At 39.5% G+C, this 20336-nt stretch overlaps 2 protein-coding genes and 1 pseudogene across 7 annotated transcripts; 2 read left to right on the top strand and 1 right to left on the bottom strand.

Moving 5' to 3' along the window:
• Positions 1–822: 822 nt before the first annotated feature.
• On the top strand, positions 823–1434 carry LOC103436811 (agamous-like MADS-box protein AGL80). Its single transcript, XM_008375262.3, has one exon. The coding sequence runs from the start codon at positions 823–825 to the stop codon at positions 1432–1434; it is 612 nt and encodes a 203-aa protein (XP_008373484.3).
• A 4431-nt stretch (positions 1435–5865) lies between these two features.
• LOC103436768 (uncharacterized) lies at positions 5866–16325 on the top strand. Of its 6 annotated transcripts, none has more exons than XR_011582303.1 (10): positions 5866–6088; positions 6215–6320; positions 6495–6624; positions 12648–12756; positions 12851–12987; positions 14176–14312; positions 14988–15094; positions 15532–15659; positions 15784–15910; positions 16063–16325. XR_011582303.1 is itself a non-coding variant. In XM_029104376.2 (9 exons), the coding sequence occupies exons 1-9, from the start codon at positions 6044–6046 to the stop codon at positions 15824–15826; spliced, it is 951 nt and encodes a 316-aa protein (XP_028960209.2). In that variant the 5' UTR covers positions 5910–6043; the 3' UTR covers positions 15827–16030. The 6 variants fall into 6 exon arrangements, 4 of the variants coding, with proteins under 4 accessions (XP_028960209.2, XP_028960210.2, XP_028960211.2 ...); XR_003774323.2 differs by having other exon boundaries at positions 5897–6088; positions 6486–6624; XM_029104376.2 differs by lacking the exon at positions 16063–16325 and having other exon boundaries at positions 5910–6088; positions 6486–6624; positions 15784–16030.
• A 1365-nt stretch (positions 16326–17690) lies between these two features.
• Positions 17691–18925, bottom strand: LOC103409421 (elongation factor 1-delta-like; annotated as a pseudogene).
• Positions 18926–20336: the final 1411 nt, after the last annotated feature.

Below are 20336 nucleotides of genomic sequence, written 5' to 3' on the forward strand. Positions count from 1 at the left end.
GACACGTGTCAATGTCAAAATAAAACTAGAAACTCTCTTCTATAAATAGAAATCATTCTCTCACAATATTTCCTAATGTCATTTGTACTAAATCATTCACTAGTACTCACAAAAGGAGAGCTTGAATCTATGTACTTGTGTAAGCCCTTCACAATTAATGAGAACTCCTTTACTCCGTGGACGTAGCCAATCTGGGTGAACCACGTACATCTTGTGTTTGCTTCCCTGTCTCTATCCATTTACATACTTATCCACACTAGTGACTGGAGCAATCTAGCGAAGGTCACAAACTTAACACTTTCTGTTGTACCAAAGTCCTCACTGATTTTATGCATCAACAGACATAATAACATTCTTTCAATAAATGAATGAGTCACGAAAAAATCTATGTCCTGATGCATGAATATTCCTGAATGCATGGAAACTAATAGAAAAGCCTTCCATATAAAACCAAGGGTGGATAATATCAAATACTCATCCAACAAACTCACGTTTTACAATTTTTTCTTAAATTAAATCAAAATTTGTTATTTTGCTAATATGATCCCCTCCACCAAATTTCACATTGTAAATTTGTTGGCAGTCATAAATTTCACATCCAATGTATATATATATCAAAATGGTCTCTACTGATTTTTGTATATCATGCAACCTAAGAGCATTACTTTCTAATGTGGAGTAAATCTAAGAAAATTTATGAGGAGGTTCCTTGCAAGTAGTATAAATACCGGTCATTGGAGTTCGGATTAGTCAAGCAAGCAAACTGCAGAGCTCCTCCTTAAGCAAACCCTAGGGCACCTACTTGTGCCCTTGCTAGCCACCATGTCTCGAAAGAAGGTGAAGCTTGCCTACATCCAAAACCACCCAACTCGAAAACTAACATTCAAAAAAAGAAAGAAGGGTTTCATGAAAAAGATGAGTGAAATCACTACCCTTTGTGATGTTGAGGCCTGTGCTGTCGTTTACGGACAGAACGATACTCAGCCTGAGGTTTGGCCATCTCCTTCGGGAGTACAAGGCACATACGCGAAGTTCAGGACAATGCCGCCAATGGAACAGACCAAAAAGCAGCTGAACATTGAGGCTTTTCTGAGGCAGCAGATCGAGAAGGCAAAGGACCAGCTGAGGAAACAGAAGAAGGAGAATCGGGAGAAAGAAATGTCAATCATGATGAGTCAGTGTCTAGCTGGGAGGTCCCTGCAAGATCTGAACATGGGGGATCTGAATGACCTAGGGTGGGTGATTGACCACAAAGTGGAGGAGATAAACAGAAAAGTGAAGAAAGTGCAGGAAGAGCTGGCTCAAAACGAGAACAATCATGTCCAAGTAGTACCAACACCACCACCACCACCACCAGCGATTAGTGGCAGAATAATGCACATGCAACAAGCTCAGTCGGCTGCACCGATGGAGATAATGACTCCACAAGACTAGCAGCCGCAAGAGCAGATGGCGGGGCTTGGAGCAAACACTGGGGACGAATTTCTGCAGTTTGGGAGTTAGAACCACCATGCTATGTAGTCTAATCCTTTTCACCCTTGAACGTCGGCGCACTGTTCAGTTTTCTTCTGATATGAACTACACAGGGAGTTAATTTCTGTAGATTTTTTTTTTTGTAATAATTATGTCATTTCTTTTACGCAGGTTTCTTTTGAGATCAACCCCGAGACTTTTTTGTTTTTGTTTTTTTTTTTAAAGTATGTAGACTAATAGGAGGTTGTTTTTTTCCTTTAATTTCAGTAATTTTTACGTCATGGATGTAACTCCAATTTCTTCGCTACTAATAAAATAAGCAGTTCATCCCTTGGATTTATTTTTTATTTTTTATTTTTTCAATTGGGTAATGCTAGAAACCAACTTTTAAAACTAATTTTGTAATCATATGATGTTGTTGTTGATAATCAGATTATTATTTTGGTGTTGACTAACATGTTTATTTTCTATTTGTAACACATTATATATTTTGCAAATTTATCTTGGGTTAACATTTTAAAAACTCAATAAATGCTCTTAATTAAGAAGATGATAAGAGACTAGAAATTTATTAAATGAGGATAACATGGAAAATTTGAGAAGCCAAGGGCAAAGATTCTCGTGTTCTATTAAGATAGAAGTGAAACTTGCTTATGTTATTTAGAACAGAAAAGGACGACATGAGATGCGGAACAAATGAAGAACCTCATAATGAGATAAATACATTCTTATTCTTGTGAGTAACAGTTGCGCCATCAAAATAAATTAAAAACAAAAGGAAAACTCCATGCTTCTCTCAATCATTGAGTTCTAAGCAGTCAAGAGCTTACATATCAAAACTCATAGTATTTCTAATATCTTTCCCGTTACAAAGGCAGTTAATTTTTCCAAAAGCCTTCCAAAACTGTCGCTGGTCTTGGGTCCCAAGATCAGCCAATATGACGGCTGATGCTCTTACGTCGCGTGATTCTACGGAGCTGTGTGATGTTGTTTGGGTCGATAGGCCACCATCTTCGCTGGTTTTTGTTTTAAAAAATGATGGTCTTCCATGTCCTCATTAGCTATAGGCGGTAGTGTAGGGGTGACGCTTTTGCTTAGTTGAAGCGTCTCTGTATGTAACTCCTTACACTGCCTTCCTTACTTTATCTTGTCTATTGTTTGCCTCTTCGTAGGCTTTCTTGTTTCTTCTATGGCCTCTGTGCCCTGGAATGCACTTTCTTTGTTCTTCAAAAGAAAAAAAAAAAAAGTATTAGAGTAATGAAGGGGCTTAGATGTAAAAAGCCCTAATACTTTGGACCAAATTAAAACAATGAATAATATTTGGATAAATTACACTTTACCACCTCATGTTTGGGGTATATTGCAACCTCATACAATATCTTTAAAACATTTCACTTTCATACCTTAAGTACTATTTTATTTCAATATAATACATCCGTTACATTTTTCATCCATTGATCCGTTAAGAGCTGATGTGACTACCATATTTGTGCCATGTGGTTGCCAAATTTATGCCACGTGGCAAAAAAAAAATTTATTCATTTAAAATATTATAATAATTTACCCAATTAAAAAAAAACTGAAAACCCAGAAACCCATTCCCCCCGACCACCTCCCTGACCTCCACTCTCTTCACCTCCATCCCATCCAAAAACCCATCCCACCCCACCTCCCCCTTCAACAATTGAACCATGGCCTTAGGGCTCTGGACCGTGCCCCGTGACCCCACGGAATCCACATGCAGTGTGACGAACACCGATGATCCTCTCCGACGACGCTGCTGCGATAAGCCATGGAAGAGCTCTTATTGGAGGTCACCGTTGTCCGGCGAGACCGAGCCTTCGGCAGCGGAAGAAAATGGAAGGGATGCGAGTGAAGGTGTGGCAGAAGGAGGCAGAGAAGGTCAAAAGGGATGGAGATGAAATCGCCATTGATGGAGGCTCAGGCTTTCGGGAATCGAAAAATGGTGGTGTGTGGTGGTTTTGTTGGGAGAAATGAATGAGCGAATGGGTTTTTGGGGGTGGGAGGGGAGGTAGGGTGGGGGGGATTGTGGGGTTCGCGATGGTGTGGGTGGGGGGTTGCAAGGGAGTTGGCCGTGGAGAGAGAAGGGAGGGAGGTTGTGGGGGAGGTGGGGGTGGGGTGAGATGGGGTGTTTGGGTTACAGGGAAGGGAAAGGGCGCGGAGAAGAAGATGGGTTTTTTTATTTTTTTTATTTAATTGGGTAAATTATTATGATATTTTAAATGAATAAAAAATTATTTTTTTTACCACGTGGCACAAATATGGCAGTCATGTCAGCTCTTAACGGATCAATAGATGGAAAATGTAACGAATGTATTATATTGAAATAAAATAGTACTTGAGATATGAAAGTGAATTGTTTTGAAAATGTTGTATGAGGTTAAAATAAACCTCAACCTAAGGTTGTGAGTAGGGATGGGCAATGGTTATGGCGGGCGGGTAACCGCGATTATTTACCCATAACCATTTATGTTCATACCTGCATAACCGTTTACCCGTTGGGTAATTACATAAATGATTATACCCATAACCATAACCGTTTATAAACGGTTATCCATACCCATAACTGTATACCCATTTACCCATTTAACCATAACCATAACCATTTACCCGTTTACCCATTTTTTCGCCCGTTTATCCTTTTTTTACCCATTTATCCTTTTTTTCGCCCGTCTACATTATTTTTTTAACAATTTGAAAATTACAAAAGAAAAATTTGTCATAATTTTTATTTTCTGACAATTAAACACCGTTATAAGTACATTTTAGCATACATTTCCCTATTTTAATCATTTAAGTTCTCGTATAATTCCAATAATTGAAATAATAGTTTACGAACGATATTTTTCTGTATAGCAACCAATCAATTTTTTTATATTCTGTATAGCAACCAATAAATTATGGAAGTTCAGGAACCTGAGAAAATTTGGTTACAGACAGCTTTCACCTCCCCACAAAAACTTTTTTCCTCAAAATGCTACCAGACAACTGAGGTTCTTTTTCTCTTCCTACCAGTGTCATCAAAGCTTGATTCACTTAGGTCCAATTCTTGATCAAGATTAATTGGTTCAATAGCTTGGTTCTCGCTTTGAGTCTCCATCTTGGAACTAGTTGAAACAGTTAGATACAAGACTTTTTGAAGATCTAAAGATCTTCAAATAATTCATACGAAAAGAGTTCCTGCTGAAACAAATACAGATAATCAATTCACAAATTATATTGGAGGTGGAAATAGTGTACATATAACAAACGAGATGCAGATATCAAAATGCTTATATGTCATGTAAGAGAATGAGGACGGATGCATACAACGGAACAACGAAGAAATGTTTAAGCGGGAAAAAAAATGAAGATATAGAGTTCAGAATATAAAAGAAAAACAGGAAAGCAATTGAACAAAAGAACACTATACTGTCATAAAACCCAAGGTCAGTATACTTTTTGGGTTATACTTTGTGATAGATGCAAGTTGCAACAGATTTCACATTCCTCCTGTCATAAAACCCAAGCAAGCACAAATGGAAACACAGAAAGAGAGAGAGAACAAAAAGGAGAACATAATAGAACAAATGATTAAATTTCCAAAATCAAGAACAATGCAAATTTTTAATAAAATCAAGAACAATGCCTAATCAAGACTAGATTTCACAAATCCTAATTTAAATTTCACAAACCCTAAATCTCAAACCCTAAATTAATTCCAAAATTTACCTGATGTCCCAGATTCTGAGGTGAGGAGGTTGTCTGAGGTGAGGTCGAGGAGGGTGGTGAGGTTGTCTGAGCGAGGTCGCCGAGGTGTGGTCGAGTCGAAGTCGAGAGGCGCAGAGAGAGCGACGGAGAGAGAGGCCCAGAGAGAGAGCGACGGAGAGAGAGGCGTAAAGAGAGAGCGACGGAGAGAGAGAGCGAAGGAAAGAGCGACAGAGAGAGAGCGACGGAGAGAAAGAGTGACGGACGGAGAGAGAGAAAGCAACGAAGAGAGAGAGAGCGATGGAGAGAGCGGCGGAGAGAGAGAGTGACGAAGTCAAGAGGCGGAGAAAGAGAGTGACGGAGTTGTAACTCTGAGGGTTTTTAATTTTTTTTTTAATTTTACATATATTAAATTAAATGGGTAAATGGATACCCGTTATAACCATGAATATTATCCATAACCGATAGATACCCGTTATAACCACGGATAATACCCATAACCGTCCATTTAAATTTCATGGATAAACGGTTATAGCTATAACCGTTTATTTGTTTAAACGGTTACCCATAACCATAACCATCAACTTTAAATGAACGGGTAACCGCGGTTACCCATACCCATGGGTATTTTGCCCATCCCTTGTTAAATGTAATTTATCCATAATATTTTGGCCAATAAGAAATAATGAAATATATATATATAATGAATAATTTTAGAAAATGAATCATTCGGGGAAGATTGTGTGTTAAATGGCGCACTGATCAAATTTGGTCCTCCGGATTCTCCTGCAAAGAGGAGCAGGGTCTCCTCCCCTGGTCAAGGCTATCCAGACCATCCAATCATCCGACGGGTCCGACGAAGATGGAGTACCGCAACAAACTTGTCCTCGCTCCCATGGTTCGCGTCGTCAGTACTTCTAAACCCTAAACCCTTTTTTCCTTTTCTATTTTTTGCTTGAATTTCCGTGAAAAATTAAAAAATTAACCTTCTAATTCCTTTTATTTACGTACAAATTTCCTCAAAATTGGTTAGGGGACTTTGCCGTTTCGATTACTAGCTGCTGAATATGGAGCTGATATAACCTACGGTGAAGAAATTATCGACCATAAACTTGTCAAATGCGACCGCAGATTCAATGGTATGATAACCTTTTTCATTTTTCTCACTTGTTTTTGTCACAAATTACTATATATATATATTTGTTTCCTGAAGATTTATGGAGCAAAGAATTTGACCCATTTTAGTTGTGGGGTGCTTGATTTTGGGAATTTTTGTGTAATGTTTGTGCATGTTTGTTGCTTAGAGAAATTAGGATCCGTTGATTTTGTGGAGAAAGGTACTGGAAGTGTTGTTTTCAGGACGTGCGATGAGGAAAAGAATCGAGTGGTGTTTCAGATTGGTACTTCCAACGCCGTAAGGGCTGTCAAAGCTGCTGAGATCGTGTGAGTTGATTGTTGCATTGTGTCGTTCTCTTTTTCTTTCGAAGTTCATATTTTTATGTGTTTATCTTAAAATTGTAATTAGGTACTAGTAGACAGAGTTATTATGTTGGAACTTTAACTTGAAAGTCTGTCGTCTATTGGTTGTGGAATTTAGATCAATGGCCTTGTGATCAATATGGTATCAATCTAAGTTATTAGGATCACGCAATCGGTATGGGAAGTGACTGTATGCACCTGTGCTCTCCATACACTCAGTGTTGACTTGATTGGTTTGCTATTTGAGTTTGGGGTTCATATTGAATCACTTATTACTTGTGTAGACAGTGCAAAGTTTAGAAGTACATCAGGATATAGTTGCATGAATACATGGATTTCGGCATACAACAACAACAACAACAAAGCCTTTTCCCACTAAGTGGGGTCGGCTATATGAATCCTAGAACGCCATTGCGCTCGGTTTTGTGTCATGTCCTCCGTTAGATCCAAGTACTCAAGTCTTTTCTTAGGGTCTCTTCCAAAGTTTTCCTAGGTCTTCCTCTACCCCTTCGGCCCTGAACCTCTGTCCCGTAGTCACATTTTCGAACCGGAGCGTCAGTAGGCCTTCTTTGCACATGTCCAAACCACCGGAACCGATTTTCTCTCATATTTCCTTCAATTTTGGCTACTCCTACTTTACCTCGGATAACCTCATTCCCAATCTTATCCTTTCTCGTGTGCCCATACATCCCACGAAGCATCCTCATCTCCGCTACACCCATTTTGTGTACGTTGATGCTTCACCGCCCAACATTCTGTGCCATACAACATCGCTGGCCTTATTGCCGTCCTATAAAATTTTCCCTTGAGCTTCAGTGGCCTACGACGGTCACACAATGTGTATTCTATCATCATGTTGTAAAAGAGTTTTTATGTGTATGTCCGCACTTTCATATACAACTACAACAACAACAACAACAACAACAAAGCCTTTTCCCACTAAGTGGGGTCGGCTATATGAATCCTAGAACGCCATTGCGCTCGGTTTTGTGTCATGTCCTCCGTTAGATCCAAGTACTCAAGTCTTTTCTTAGGGTCTCTTCCAAAGTTTTCCTAGGTCTTCCTCTACCCCTTCGGCCCTGAACCTCTGTCCCGTAGTCACATTTTCGAACCGGAGCGTCAGTAGGCCTTCTTTGCACATGTGGATAGAGATAGGAAAGCAAACACAAGATGTACGTGGTTCACCCATATTGGCTACGTCCACAGAATAGAGGAGTTCTCATTAATTGTGAAGAGTTTACACAAAGGCAAACACAAGATGTACGTGGTTCACCCAGATTGGCTACGTCCACGGAATAGAGGAGTTCTCATTAATTGTGAAGGGTTTACACAAGTACATAGGTTCAAGCTCTCCTTTAGTGAGTACAAGTGAATGATTTAGTACAAATGACATTAGGAAATATTGTGGGAGAATGATCTCGTAGCCACGAAACTTCTAAGTACCGAAGTGTGGTATCGTCTTGACTTGCCTTATCTGTCTCATAGGTAGATGTGGCATCTTCTCTGGAAGTACTCTTCCTCCATCCAGGGGTGGTATCTATAACTGGTGGAGATGCACAAGGTAATGTATCAATTTCACTTGAAGCTTACTTGTAGTTTCATGCTTGGTCAAGCGCGATACAAACCATGTAGTATGAGTCCCCCAAGTCGCCGAGCTAGGGGATCTGCTGAAAGAGGTGACAGACAAGGTAAGCAATCAGAGCTCCGGCTGATTGTTCACATTCTCCCTATCTTGCAGGCAGCATGAAGGATAAAGAGAAGAAAAATGAGGAGAGATGATATGGGATACTTTTGCTTTTGAAGAAGTAACTTTCCACAGGCTTATTCTTGAACTGGGCTGGAGGGTTTTCTGGTTTCCTCCAGAGTATAAGGCCGACTGAAGAATTTGAGGGTCAAAACAAGTCCATCAAATCTAGAGTACGTTCGACCCTGCTGATATGTGATACTTTTGCTTTTGACAGAGTAGTGGATGTATCGGCACGTGTGCTGTTACGCTTGTCTCCACATGCTTCCTTGTATCCTTCTCACTTGCCCTATTTGTTTCTCAGGCAGATGCGGTATCTTCCCTGGAAGCATAAGATGTTGAAGATGAGTACTCAAGAGCAATGCCAGGTAAGTAATCAGGTAAGGGGTTCCAGGCAGTCAGTTCCTGGCTGGAAGCTTGATTCCAAGTGCTGACTGATTGCTCTCTTTCTCCTTGTCTTGCAGGTAAGAACAAGGCCAAAGAAAAAGACAGGGAAAAAGCATGATATGGGATACTCTTGCTTTTAACCCTGATGATATGAGATATTCTTGCTCTAGTATAGCTTGTTTACAGAGGTATTATCGGGGGGAAAGAAAGCTGAATATTTCGAAAGGCTTCGTTGGGAGTGCCCTCTCAGATAAGAGAAAGGGTTGAGCATTTTTGTAAGTCTGCCTGTCCGTTAGGGATGGAGGTCGACATATATAGGAGTCTCCCTAACATCAAGTAATAATGCTATTCCTTTACCCTGCTTGGTTATAGCACGGTAGTGGGAGCTGCCAGCTTCACATGTTTTAACTCTGTCAGAGCACTTTGAAAAAGTGGTCTGTGGTATCTGGAAAGCTGATGTTGCGTGTGAAGATTACAGACAAGCTTTATCCAAGGAGATCCAGCTCTTGAAGTTGGGAAAGTGGTGTCTCTTCGATTTTCGAACAAGCAATCCTGTCGGGGATCTGGCTCTCGAGATTCGGAGAACGATGCCTCTTCGATTTTTGAGAAAGTAATTCTGCTGGGGGTCTGGCTCTCGAGATTCGGAGAGCGATGTCTCTTCGATTTTTGAGAAAGTAATCATGTTGGGAGTCTGGCTCTCGAGATTCGGAGGGCGGTGCCTCTTCGATTTTGGAGCAAGCAATCTTGTTGGGAGTGTTTTCTCGAATGTGAGTAAAGGTTGGACATGTTTGCTAGTCTACCTTACCACGAAGCACAGAGGTTGACACACAGGGACTTTCCAATTATCCAACAGTGGTACTGTTCCTTTACCCTCTCTTCGATTTTTGAGAAAGTAATCATGTTGGGAGTCTGGCTCTCGAGATTCGGAGGGCGGTGCCTCTTCGATTTTGGAGCAAGCAATCTTGTTGGGAGTGTTTTCTCGAATGTGAGTAAAGGTTGGGCATGTTTGCTAGTCTACCTTGCCACGAAGCACAAAGGTTGACACACAGTGACTTTCCAATTATCCAGCAGTGGTACTGTTCCTTTACCCTCTCTTTGATTTTTGAGAAAGTAATCATGTTGGGAGTCTGGCTCTCGAGATTCGGAGGGCGGTGCCTCTTCGATTTTGGAGCAAGCAATCTTGTTGGGAGTGTTTTCTCGAATGTGAGTACAGGTTGGGCATGTTTGCTAGTCTACCTTGCCACGAAGCAGAGAGGTTGACACACCGGGACTTTCCAATTATCCAGCAGTGGTACTGTTCCTTTACCCTTGTGGGTAATAATATGGTAGCTAGACCTTCAAAATTTATGTGTTTAAACTTTGTTAGTGTTGTTTCTTTGCAATTCTTTTACCCTTCTTGGTCAGAGCGATGTAGTGGGAGCTGCAAGCTTCACGTGTCTCAACTTTGTCAGAGAACTTTGGCAAAGTTATCTGTGGTACCCATGAGCTACTGTTGCGTGTGGGAAGTGGGTGATTGAACAGTACGATTCATATGCTTTCTATTTCGTCAGAAATCTTCGACAGAATGCCCATAATTTCCGCAAAGTTGAGTGTGCGTGTGACAGGTGCTGACAAGGCTGGAAAAGTAGGTGCCTCTTCGATTTCTGAGATCGGCCCTGGTGGTCTCTGAGCAGCCCAGCTTTTGAGAAAGCAAGCCTCGTCGATTTCTGAGATCGGCCTTCGTGGTCTTTGAGCAACCCAGCTTTTGAGAAAGCAAACGCCTCTTCGATTTCTGAGATCGACCCTCGTGGTCTCTGAGCAGCCCAGCTTTTGAGAAAGCAAACGCCTTTTCGATTTCTGAGCAGGCGCCTCTTCGATTTCTGAAGCTTCGTCGAGTGCAGATTTTTATAGGGGCTGACATTAAGTTCCAAAGCACACTTGAATATCCACCAGTAGAAGCTCCATTCTTGCACTTCTAAGATCTTGATTTGTCCGACCTCTTCTCTCTTCAACACCTTTGAAAATGTCTGGCCCCTCCGACCGTCGTTTTGACTTGAACCTTGTTGAAGAGGCAGCCCCGCCTTCTCCAGACAACATATGGCGCCCATCCTTCGTCTCCCCTACTGGTCCTCTTACCGTTGGGGATTCCGTGATGAAGAATGATATGACCGCTGCGGTAGTGGCCAGGAACCTTCTCACTCCCAAAGATAACAGACTACTTTCCAAACGGTCTGATGAGTTGGCTGTTAAGGATTCTCTGGCTCTCAGTGTTCAGTGTGCAGGTTCTGTGTCTAATATGGCCCAACGCCTATTTGCTCGAACCCGCCAAGTTGAATCATTGGCGGCTGAAGTGATGAGTCTCAAACAGGAGATTAGAGGGCTCAAGGATGAGAATAAACAGTTGCACCGGCTCGCACATGACTATGCTACAAACATGAAGAGGAAGCTTGACCAGATGAAGGAATCTGATGGTCAGGTTTTACTTGATCATCAGAGATTTGTGGGTTTGTTCCAAAGGCATTTATTGCCTTCGTCTTCTGGGGCTGTACCGCGTAATGAAGCTCCAAATGATCAACCTCTGATGCCTCCTCCTTCTAGGGTTTTGTCCAGTACTGAGGGTCCGAATGATCCCCCTCCGGTGCCTTCTCTTTCTGGGGCTCTACCGACTGCTGAGACTTCTCCTAAGCAACCTTTGTGAAGGCTCCCTCTTGTTTGTTTATTTTGACTCAAGTATATGTACATATTTGTAACTTATCGGGGATATCAATAAATAAGCTTTCCTTCATTTCAACGTATTGTGTAAATACACCAAAGCCTTCTTCGCTAAGTTCTTTGAATTTTCTTTTGTTGAAGCTTGTATGTTGAAGTTTTGTGAGTGGAGCATATAGGTTGAGGTAGTGTTCCCTTAATTTCCCGAGTGATGAAAACTTCTCGGTTGGAGACTTGGAAAATCCAAGTCACTGAGTGGGATCGGCTATATGAATCTTAGAACGCCATTGTGTTCTGTCCTGTGTCATGTCCTCCGTTAGATCCAAGTACTCTAAGTCTTTTCTTAGGGTCTCTTCCAAAGTTGTATTTGCAAAGATGAGAGAAATGCTATAACTATATCATGTTTCTAAGTTATATGTTTCAATTTTGACCTTTCATTTATTGATTCTTCCACATATTTCGTTGTATGTTGGACATGGTAGTATTAAGGAAATTTATGAAAGTGATACATTAATGAGAATTGTGTATGCATTTGAAAGAAAGAGTGATATTCCTTTGTTTTAAAATATTGTGTTTGTTCACCTAGAAAACAGATTGTCGTTTTGATGGTAAAGATATGGAAATGGTCTAAATCTGTACAGGTGGAAAGGAAACTCCACCCACATTTTATTTTTCCTTATTCTACCTTATTTAGTAAATGCAGGTGTCAAAAAGTACTAATTGTGTGAATGAGTAGTCAATGCAAGCGTTATTAGGGTTGTTTTATGTTAGCTGGTTAATTTGTCATACTCATGCATGCATGTGACTAAATGGGAGAATGTATAACCGTGGTAGGTCTACCAAGATTTGTCATAAATAAGGTTGTTTTTAATGGTAATCCTCCAAATATAACCTTGGATCTAGTTTCTTTGAAAGTATCAGATTTGAGCAGACAATTGGTTTTCAAAATGTGACTATAGCTTTGTTTAGGTTTCATTCATATAGCAGTGGTCTGGTATCTTCTCTTCCCAGAGGAACCTGTTGCGTATCTGTTTCTTCTCATGTCCAATCTGATTCTTCATACTCATTTTGGACAAAACACCCATATGTGTGATATGGGTCTGTGTCCATCTTAATGTAATGCTTGTCTCAACTGTGGCAAGTATACCTATGAACCTTTTTCTTTTAGATGTAAAGATGTCGCAGCAGTGGATATAAACATGGGTTGTCCAAAGTCATTTTCTGTGAGTGGAGGAATGGGTGCTGCACTATTGACCAAACCAGATCTTATTCATGATGTAAATAATCTTATCCACTTAAGATTCTTTTTCTTTCCATCTGCAGAGTGCTTGCAGTTAATTTCTAACTTCCTCTTTTCCTTTCTAAGTTCAGATTTTGACTACTTTATGGCGGAACCTAAGTATACCGGTAACTTGTAAGATTCGACTACTAAAATCATCTCAGGATACTGTTGAATTGGCTAGGAGAATTGAAAAAACTGGAGTTACTGCTCTTGCTATCCATGGAAGGTAATCTCTCTTATACCCTGTTGGTAAAGTTCGGCTTTTTGTCTAGTACATTTCTACATTATCATTTTAATTATGCCCTTGCCCAACTGTATAGTTATGGATGGAATCTATATAAATGCATGAAATTGTACTCTGATTAACTATCTCTTCTGTTATGATTTCCCTGCCTTATTATCTCCTAACCGTAACATGCAAGCCATAGTTGAACTGTAATAGAACCATATTTAAGCTCACCATATCAACAACATTGGAAACCAACAAACAAGCCATCCTTACCCGCGGTTACTGTTCGTTTTGGGTCCTAGATAAATATATAAATAAAATTCCTTTAGATCCCAAGATTTACATCTGCTTTGCTGTCCTACGTAGAGGTTGTCATTCTAATATGTTAGTATGTAAGTGATTAGATCTTGAGTTGTAACAGCTTAATAAAATTGGGCCCAACAAAGAAAAGGAAAAATGCTAAGTGAAAAGAACAAGAAAAGGCGGATAACATTTGCGCATATTTGAGGAAGAAGAAATTTCATGGTAGTTTTTGTTGGGGGTCCATCATTAAGAGACTGACACCATTCTAGTCCTGTGCTTTTAGCTTTGAGTCTTTTGACAACATTTGGTTCCAGGATTGTGGGAGAAGGATGTGAAGTTCAGGATGAGCCATTGCTAACGTAAGTGAGGAGAAATTTTTGGAGTAGGTGAGGAAGTGAAAGTATCAACTGTGGAGTTTGTGAGAGTGAAGTAAAATGAGAACACCTAGGGCCTACGTTTTGAACCAAACACTTATGACCGAACATTTATGGCCTACCCTAATTCTACATTTTGACAACCATAAGTTTCGAGTGGGTCATGTATTAGCAGAGAGGATGATATAAGTAGCAACAGAGGGAAATAAAAACAAGCTTCAAAGTTGGATATAACAAATGTTAAACAAAATAGAAAGGCATATCTATGTACACTATGGCTTTGCATGTCACATTATAATGAATGGAAAAATTAGACTGCATGATGATAGGGTTTTCCTGTCATATTGAGTCACCAAAAATAAAAGGAAATAAGAAATATTTGCATTCCGTAACATTATTTAATGCGGGAGGGTTTGTTGCCAGCTTCTATAAAAGTAAAATAACATCAATATTCTTGTCTCAATTGCACGATTCTTGGTCTAACGTGATTCTGTTCAATAAAATGCAGAAAAGTTGAGGATAGGCCGCGGGATCCAGCTAAGTGGAGTGAAATTGCTGATGTTGTAGCATCCTTATCCATTCCAGTTATAGCAAATGGCGATGTTTTTGAGTATGAAGATTTTCAGCGTATCAAAGTTGCTACAGGTAGCAATAAGACTATTCAAGTAATCTTAAGATATTAGAATTTCTTTAGGACCGTATCATATTTCATGTTGGGGATACAAAATCTTACCTCAGATATTTCCTTTCTTGCACCACAATACTTATATCCTGGTCCTAAAGAAATACCCGAGCTGAGATTTTAGATTAAGTAGCCTTAATGTTATTTATATTAGCTGGGTTAATATCATTTATGTCAGGGTTTAATCTATACGATTTGTTATCACATGAGTATCTTAGAAGCCTGCAACATATGTGACCATGCACTGTATGTATTTTTTCGTCATTAAAATGGTAAAAATGGCACTAATTTCTGTAAAATGGAAAAATCTAGAAAGGCTCAATTTGGATACGAAGGTGTAATAGATGGGTTTGGATTTTGACAGTAAGCTTGACATGAGTTAGAATACCCTAAAAATACTATATGCAATTTATTTGAGATAACTAGGTTCAGTTGAATTAATCCGTATATTTCTTCTGTCTTCCTATGCAAACACAAAATTTTATGCAGTGTTAAGATTATACTTGTGTAATTTGAATAAGCCTTAACCAAAAATTTAGATCTGAAACCTCACATCCCTAATGGAACTAAAGATTAGGCGCATGCGTGTGCTGTGTATTCTTGAATACGATTATTGATGGTGCACACAATTGCTAAAGGTACCTCATCTGTGATGGTTGCAAGAGGAGCACTTTGGAATGCTTCAATTTTCTGTCCAAAAGGTAAATTACCATGGGAAGACGTGAAGAGGGAATATGTTAGGAAGGTAAGTGTCTCCTAGTGTTGTGTTTTATCAGTTGTGCATGATGGAATTAGCTAGTGGTCATTTTCCCTAGTTAACGGATTTCTTTGTGGAAGTACACAAAGGACAGAAAGAAATAAGAGAGTTCTTGAAGACTATGAACTTGGGATGAAATTCAGTTCTGGGAAGCCCTTTGGGCATTTGTTTCTAACTTTCTATAGAGTTTAGACTAATTCCATTCTGTAGCATTTGGTGGGATTGTGTCTCCTTGGTGGTGTAATCTTTTATTATTGTTTCTGGCTCAAGAGAGTTCTGTTGTCCTTTGCCTTCGTGTCTGGTCGTCTTCTTGACCACCTTTTTTTCCTTTTCTTTTCTTGCTCCCTTTGGTGCAATAAAAGTGTTTCATGTTATGATTGACTGGAGCTAGGCATGCTGACATGTTCTTGAACTTCTGACCGCAGAGCATCTTGTGGGATAACGACATTAAAAGCACAAAGCACACACTGAGGGAAATGATAACGCATCATTCGTCCCTTGAACTTGCAGAAGGAAAGGCTGTGATTAAATCAGAATCCTTGATAGATCTTGCGTAAGTGTCATTTTAATTGGTCAAAAGAGTGTCATTTATGTGCGTAGGAGTTAAGGTCTTTGGTACCGATTTTGCTATTAATTTCCTAATTGTACAATTTCTTCCTGTTTTTTGTTGTTCGCAGGCGGCTTTATGGAGCGGAGAATTATGAGTTTGTTCAGAACTGATTCTTTGTTATTGAAGAGTAGATAAATATTGACGGCCCTTTCCTTTTTACGCCGGTGTTTGTCCTCGGCCTTCAGGACCACCAAGTGAGTTTTGATTTTCAGTTATGCGTTTCATACATCTACTCTGTTAACTAGCACCAAGAATATGTATGACGACATGTTGGGGCTTCTATTGCTAACTGATTGGTTGGATGACGAATTCAATTGGATTGTCTTTTCTTTTTGGTTGGAAGTAGATGGAGGATGTGGCATCACTGGAATTCCTGTTGATCACATGTTCAAATGATCTATCTAATGTTCTCAAACACGCTGAGCGACAGTCGGGCGGTGGGCTGGAGCCTAGTGTCTAGGAGGCTGGCTCGCCTCAGGCGGAGCTCTAAGCGAATTTAAGTAAATTTATTAATATCGTATAAATAAGTGCTTATTTATACTTAAAAAGATACATAATTGCATTGGATATATAAATTGCAAAATAAAATGATATATAGATTACAAAGTATTAGAACATATTGAAAACATTGAGAACAAGTATATAATGAGCGTTATCCAAGTATTAAATAGGTCTTTTATATTTTATTAAAATAAATAAAAAGCAAAATGAAGTTTGTTGTTTAAGTGAGAATCGCGATCTAGGTGAGACCGTTTAAGCCGATCTAGGCTTCATTTCTTAATTTTCAAATGCCTAGAAATTAAATAGGGCGGTGGCAGTTGTCTAGCGCTTAGGTATGAATTTTTAGAACAGTGGAGCCATACATCCAAAACTTGATTGGTTCAACTCCCACTCCTTTAAAAAAAAAATTAACTAATAAAAAGAGCTTGAAAATTTTATGTTTTAACGATAAAGACAAAATAAAGGATAAAGTGAATAGTACCATAATTGATTTTTTAGAGTAAAAATGTGGTTTTTCGTTAAAATGAACAGCATCGCGGATTTTTTGTTAAAACTCTCTTTAAAAAATTCAAAATAAAGTCAAATTCTGTAATTGGGAGGTATTCGAAATCGCTCGGAGTTATAACGTGAGTCGACTGGTTATACTCTGTTTGTCCGCCACAGTTAAAAAGTTATCTAAATGAAAGAAAATCAATCAAACCCCTTCAAAACTAAAGTGGGTAAATTGCACAGTGAGGCTTTTTTACTGGTTCTGAACGAGATGGTGAGGTCATTTATAGTCGACTTGGTGTTGTCACTTGTACCACTTGAGCACTTTCTATGGTGTTCTTTATAATCTGTGTTTTAGGATACTTCAAATGTTTTAACCGCTTAAAAATTTAAAATTTAACAGTTAAAAAACTCATATTACTCCGAACTATCATAAATTTTTTGCTCAACAAATACGAAAAAAAGATATAAAAGTGGAATCAGCCTATTCTTCTTGCGAATAAAGAAACAGCAAGCCACGTGGCAAACACTTTGGTTGCTCTTTCAGCACCACCGACAGATCACGACCGTCGAATGGCGTAGAGCAATTTGGAAAATCGAGACAATCAAGAAGCAAGGGAAGATTGCACAGAACAATTTGGTCCTATCACATCACCGGTGAGAATGCAATCTTCCAATGTGGCCACCACATTATCTGATGCCAGTGGTGTTGATAGAACCAAAGTCTCTGTTTTTTTTTTTTTTTTTTTTACAGTAGTGTTGACTACCTTGGATATCAAGGAAGCTTTTCTTTCTTCCTCAAAACCCTACTTATGCTTAAACGTTTCGATCTAATCAAGCTTTTGCGTTCGAAAATTTTACGCTTTGTTTCTGCAGTGCGATTAATTAAGTCGATTTTCAGTTATTGCTTGTCGACAAGAACAAGAACTTGCTCTTTTCGTGCATATTAAAAGGAAACTGTAAACATATAAAACCGAGTAAACATTTTGATCAAAACCAAAGATAATATGTCTCAAATCTTGCAGCAAGAACAAACAAGACAAAATATCCTAGCAACATAAACACTAATTCAATCTAATTCAATCCCAGCATATATTTATCGTCTCTCGCCAAAGATCTGCAAGCTCCAATCATATTTTGTTGAAGGCGACGATATCACAGCTCTGCACATGCTGGTTTATTGGTTCAGCAGTAAGATGTTCCTCAATAAGAGTGTCGACAGAGACCAGGTCGTCAACAATTGTAAGCATTATTTGCAACTTCTTTACCCGTACCCAACATCTACAAGTTTGGATGTTCCCCAATGCAACCCTTCCATGTCGACACTTCTTACAGCCTCCTCAAGCAGTTTCTGTAAGATATTTCTGAAATCATAAGAACAACAACAAGAGATTAGGATCACAGATTTGATAAACCAAAATTACAATAAATCAATTACAATTTACTTATCTTTGGAATATGGAAGACATGGCTCTTGCGGATGACAAATGAGTCTTCTACTTTCAACAAGCGGAAGTGTTCCAGCAATAATAGGGTTTGCTCGGAATGGAACGTGTGTTTTGTGAAAGCAGGGACACCCTTAATATAGTGATTAGGGTTCCAATTAGTCAACTAAATATATCTTGGTTCCATGATTCTTGCCAACCAATATTGAATCACATTAAAAGCCAAATATCTTGAAGATCAAGTTATTTGTCTTTCAAGTAATTCGATTCATAATAATTGACAACTCAACATGAGTCTTACAGTTTGATGTCAGTTTCATCATCCCATGGCTTCACGTCCAACAGAACTGATGACTTGCCATACTCTTTCTTCTCTGTATATGCCTTGACGAAAGCCGCCACTCGTTCTTCAGCAACCTTCTTCTCCCCTTTGGTCTCTTCGAGATCAACATCGACGAACTCTTCGCCAAAGAGATCAACATCGTCAGCTGCCTTTGTTTCAGCTACAGGAGGAGTATAAGTAGAAGCTGCGTCCCCGGTCTCGATAATGACACCAGATCCTTCTCCAAAAACAGCAGAAAAAAGAGCAGCGATGTGGTTGTACCACCTAGACACATTCACAAATTCCGGAGATGGTGGCTTAGAAAGAGCTGCATGCACAGTGAGATCATCCTTGGAAGCCTGAGAGCCAGTGATGTAACTGCGATCAAGCAAGTAGTCATCCAGTTTTTTCAGGCCAGCAGCCGAGTTGAGGCCAAAGAATGTGACTGCCATTGCTCAGTTTTGGTTGGTTTTTCCTCAAGAGCGAAAGAGCTGCAGAGAGAGAGAGAGAGAGAGAGAGAGAGAGAGAGAGAGAGAGAGAAAGAGAGAGAGCGAGAGAGTTAAATGTCCTCTCACAGGCCTTGATAAAACTCAAGAGAGTACGTTGTGGTGTGTTCTGACATATGTGCAGGTTATCTGTTTATATAGAGGTTTGCACACCCTTCTCTACCAAGGATTCCTAGCTAGACCCTAATTCAATATCCTTTAATAAGTAGCAATTCCTAAACCCATATGCACCAGGATAAGCCTTTATTGGACTTTTAACGCACCTGAAAATCCACGTCGAGAATGGGACGACAAAGAAAAAGTTGGAATATTTCCGACAAGAGCCTTTTTCTGTGAAGCGCGAAATAATAATAAAATCCCTCATCGACAGTTTTACAAGAGGGAACTCTTCGCTGCTTAAGATTATCTGCAGTGAACTTCTCGACGAATCTGTTCGCCGCAAAAGGAACCCTAGCAAATATTCCAACTTGTTTCCTTTTGTGTTTTAACACATTCACCCTTCAAATATAAATCACTTGCTCATTTGCTTAACCTTGATGCGCAGCAATAGCGTGAGTACATATTTATCCCCGCAAAGTATCGGGGATTTCGTTTGGTTTTGACAGATCAATGCCCTCATATTATTTCCCGTCACAAGCCATGAATGCATTACATATATCAAACTGGAGGTTCAAGTAAGTGGTAGAGCATTAGTGACAGGAATCAAATCCATGAAGCATATAACTTGTAACCATTAGTTAGTGACCTTATCGATTACATGTTATCTGGCTTTCTTCTACTCAAAGCTCGCTGCACTTTCCGAGACCTCTAATTCCATTTAAGGAGACTGTATACTACATTCACAATTCTAAGGAACGCCACGGAGGGATCCTTTTCAGGTTTGCTAGCTAGCTACTGATACCGAATTTGTTTCAGTGAAGTACAAATTAAGAAATAGTTGTTTGCTATAGTTCCTCATTTTCAATATCTCTGCGATATGAGTCCATTCTTTACCTCTTTTTTTTCTTTGTTATTTATGTTGTGCGACATTTAGGAGCTACACAGGTCCATGGGAAGTCTTCCAAAAAGTAAGGAACTATGCCATCGCTCAAGGAAGTTGCTTTAGATAGTCTTCCATCGGCTTGAGCGTACCGGAATATACCATTGTAAGACTCCAGTTAATTCATTCATTACATGTATCTTGTATGTAGCCTTTTGGAGTACAGAAACTTAATCTTCAGTCACTACGAGAAATCTATATAACATTGGTAAAATTGAATTGGCTAATAGAACAATTGCTTGTCAAAAGTGTCATAAATGTTGTACATCTGTAGAATGCATTACTAACAAGATACGCAGGAGGTTGTCTAGTAGTTTA

Source organism: Malus domestica, chromosome 06 (assembly GCF_042453785.1).
Source record: "Malus domestica chromosome 06, GDT2T_hap1".
Lineage (NCBI taxonomy): Eukaryota > Viridiplantae > Streptophyta > Magnoliopsida > Rosales > Rosaceae > Malus > Malus domestica.

What these genes read in the sequence shown, in the direction of transcription:
- LOC103436811 (XM_008375262.3), top strand. Translation starts at nt 823, where the DNA reads ATGTCTCGAAAGAAGGTGAAGCTTGCCTACATCCAAAACCACCCAACT.
- LOC103436768 (XM_029104376.2), top strand. Translation starts at nt 6,044, where the DNA reads ATGGAGTACCGCAACAAACTTGTCCTCGCTCCCATGGTTCGCGTC. An exon ending in GTCAAAGCTGCTGAGATCGT is followed by an intron (nt 6,625 to 12,647) that starts GTGAGTTGATTG and finishes TTTTTCTTTTAG; the next exon opens with ATGTAAAGATGTCGCAGCAG. An exon ending in GCGTATCAAAGTTGCTACAG is followed by an intron (nt 14,313 to 14,987) that starts GTAGCAATAAGA and finishes CAATTGCTAAAG; the next exon opens with GTACCTCATCTGTGATGGTT.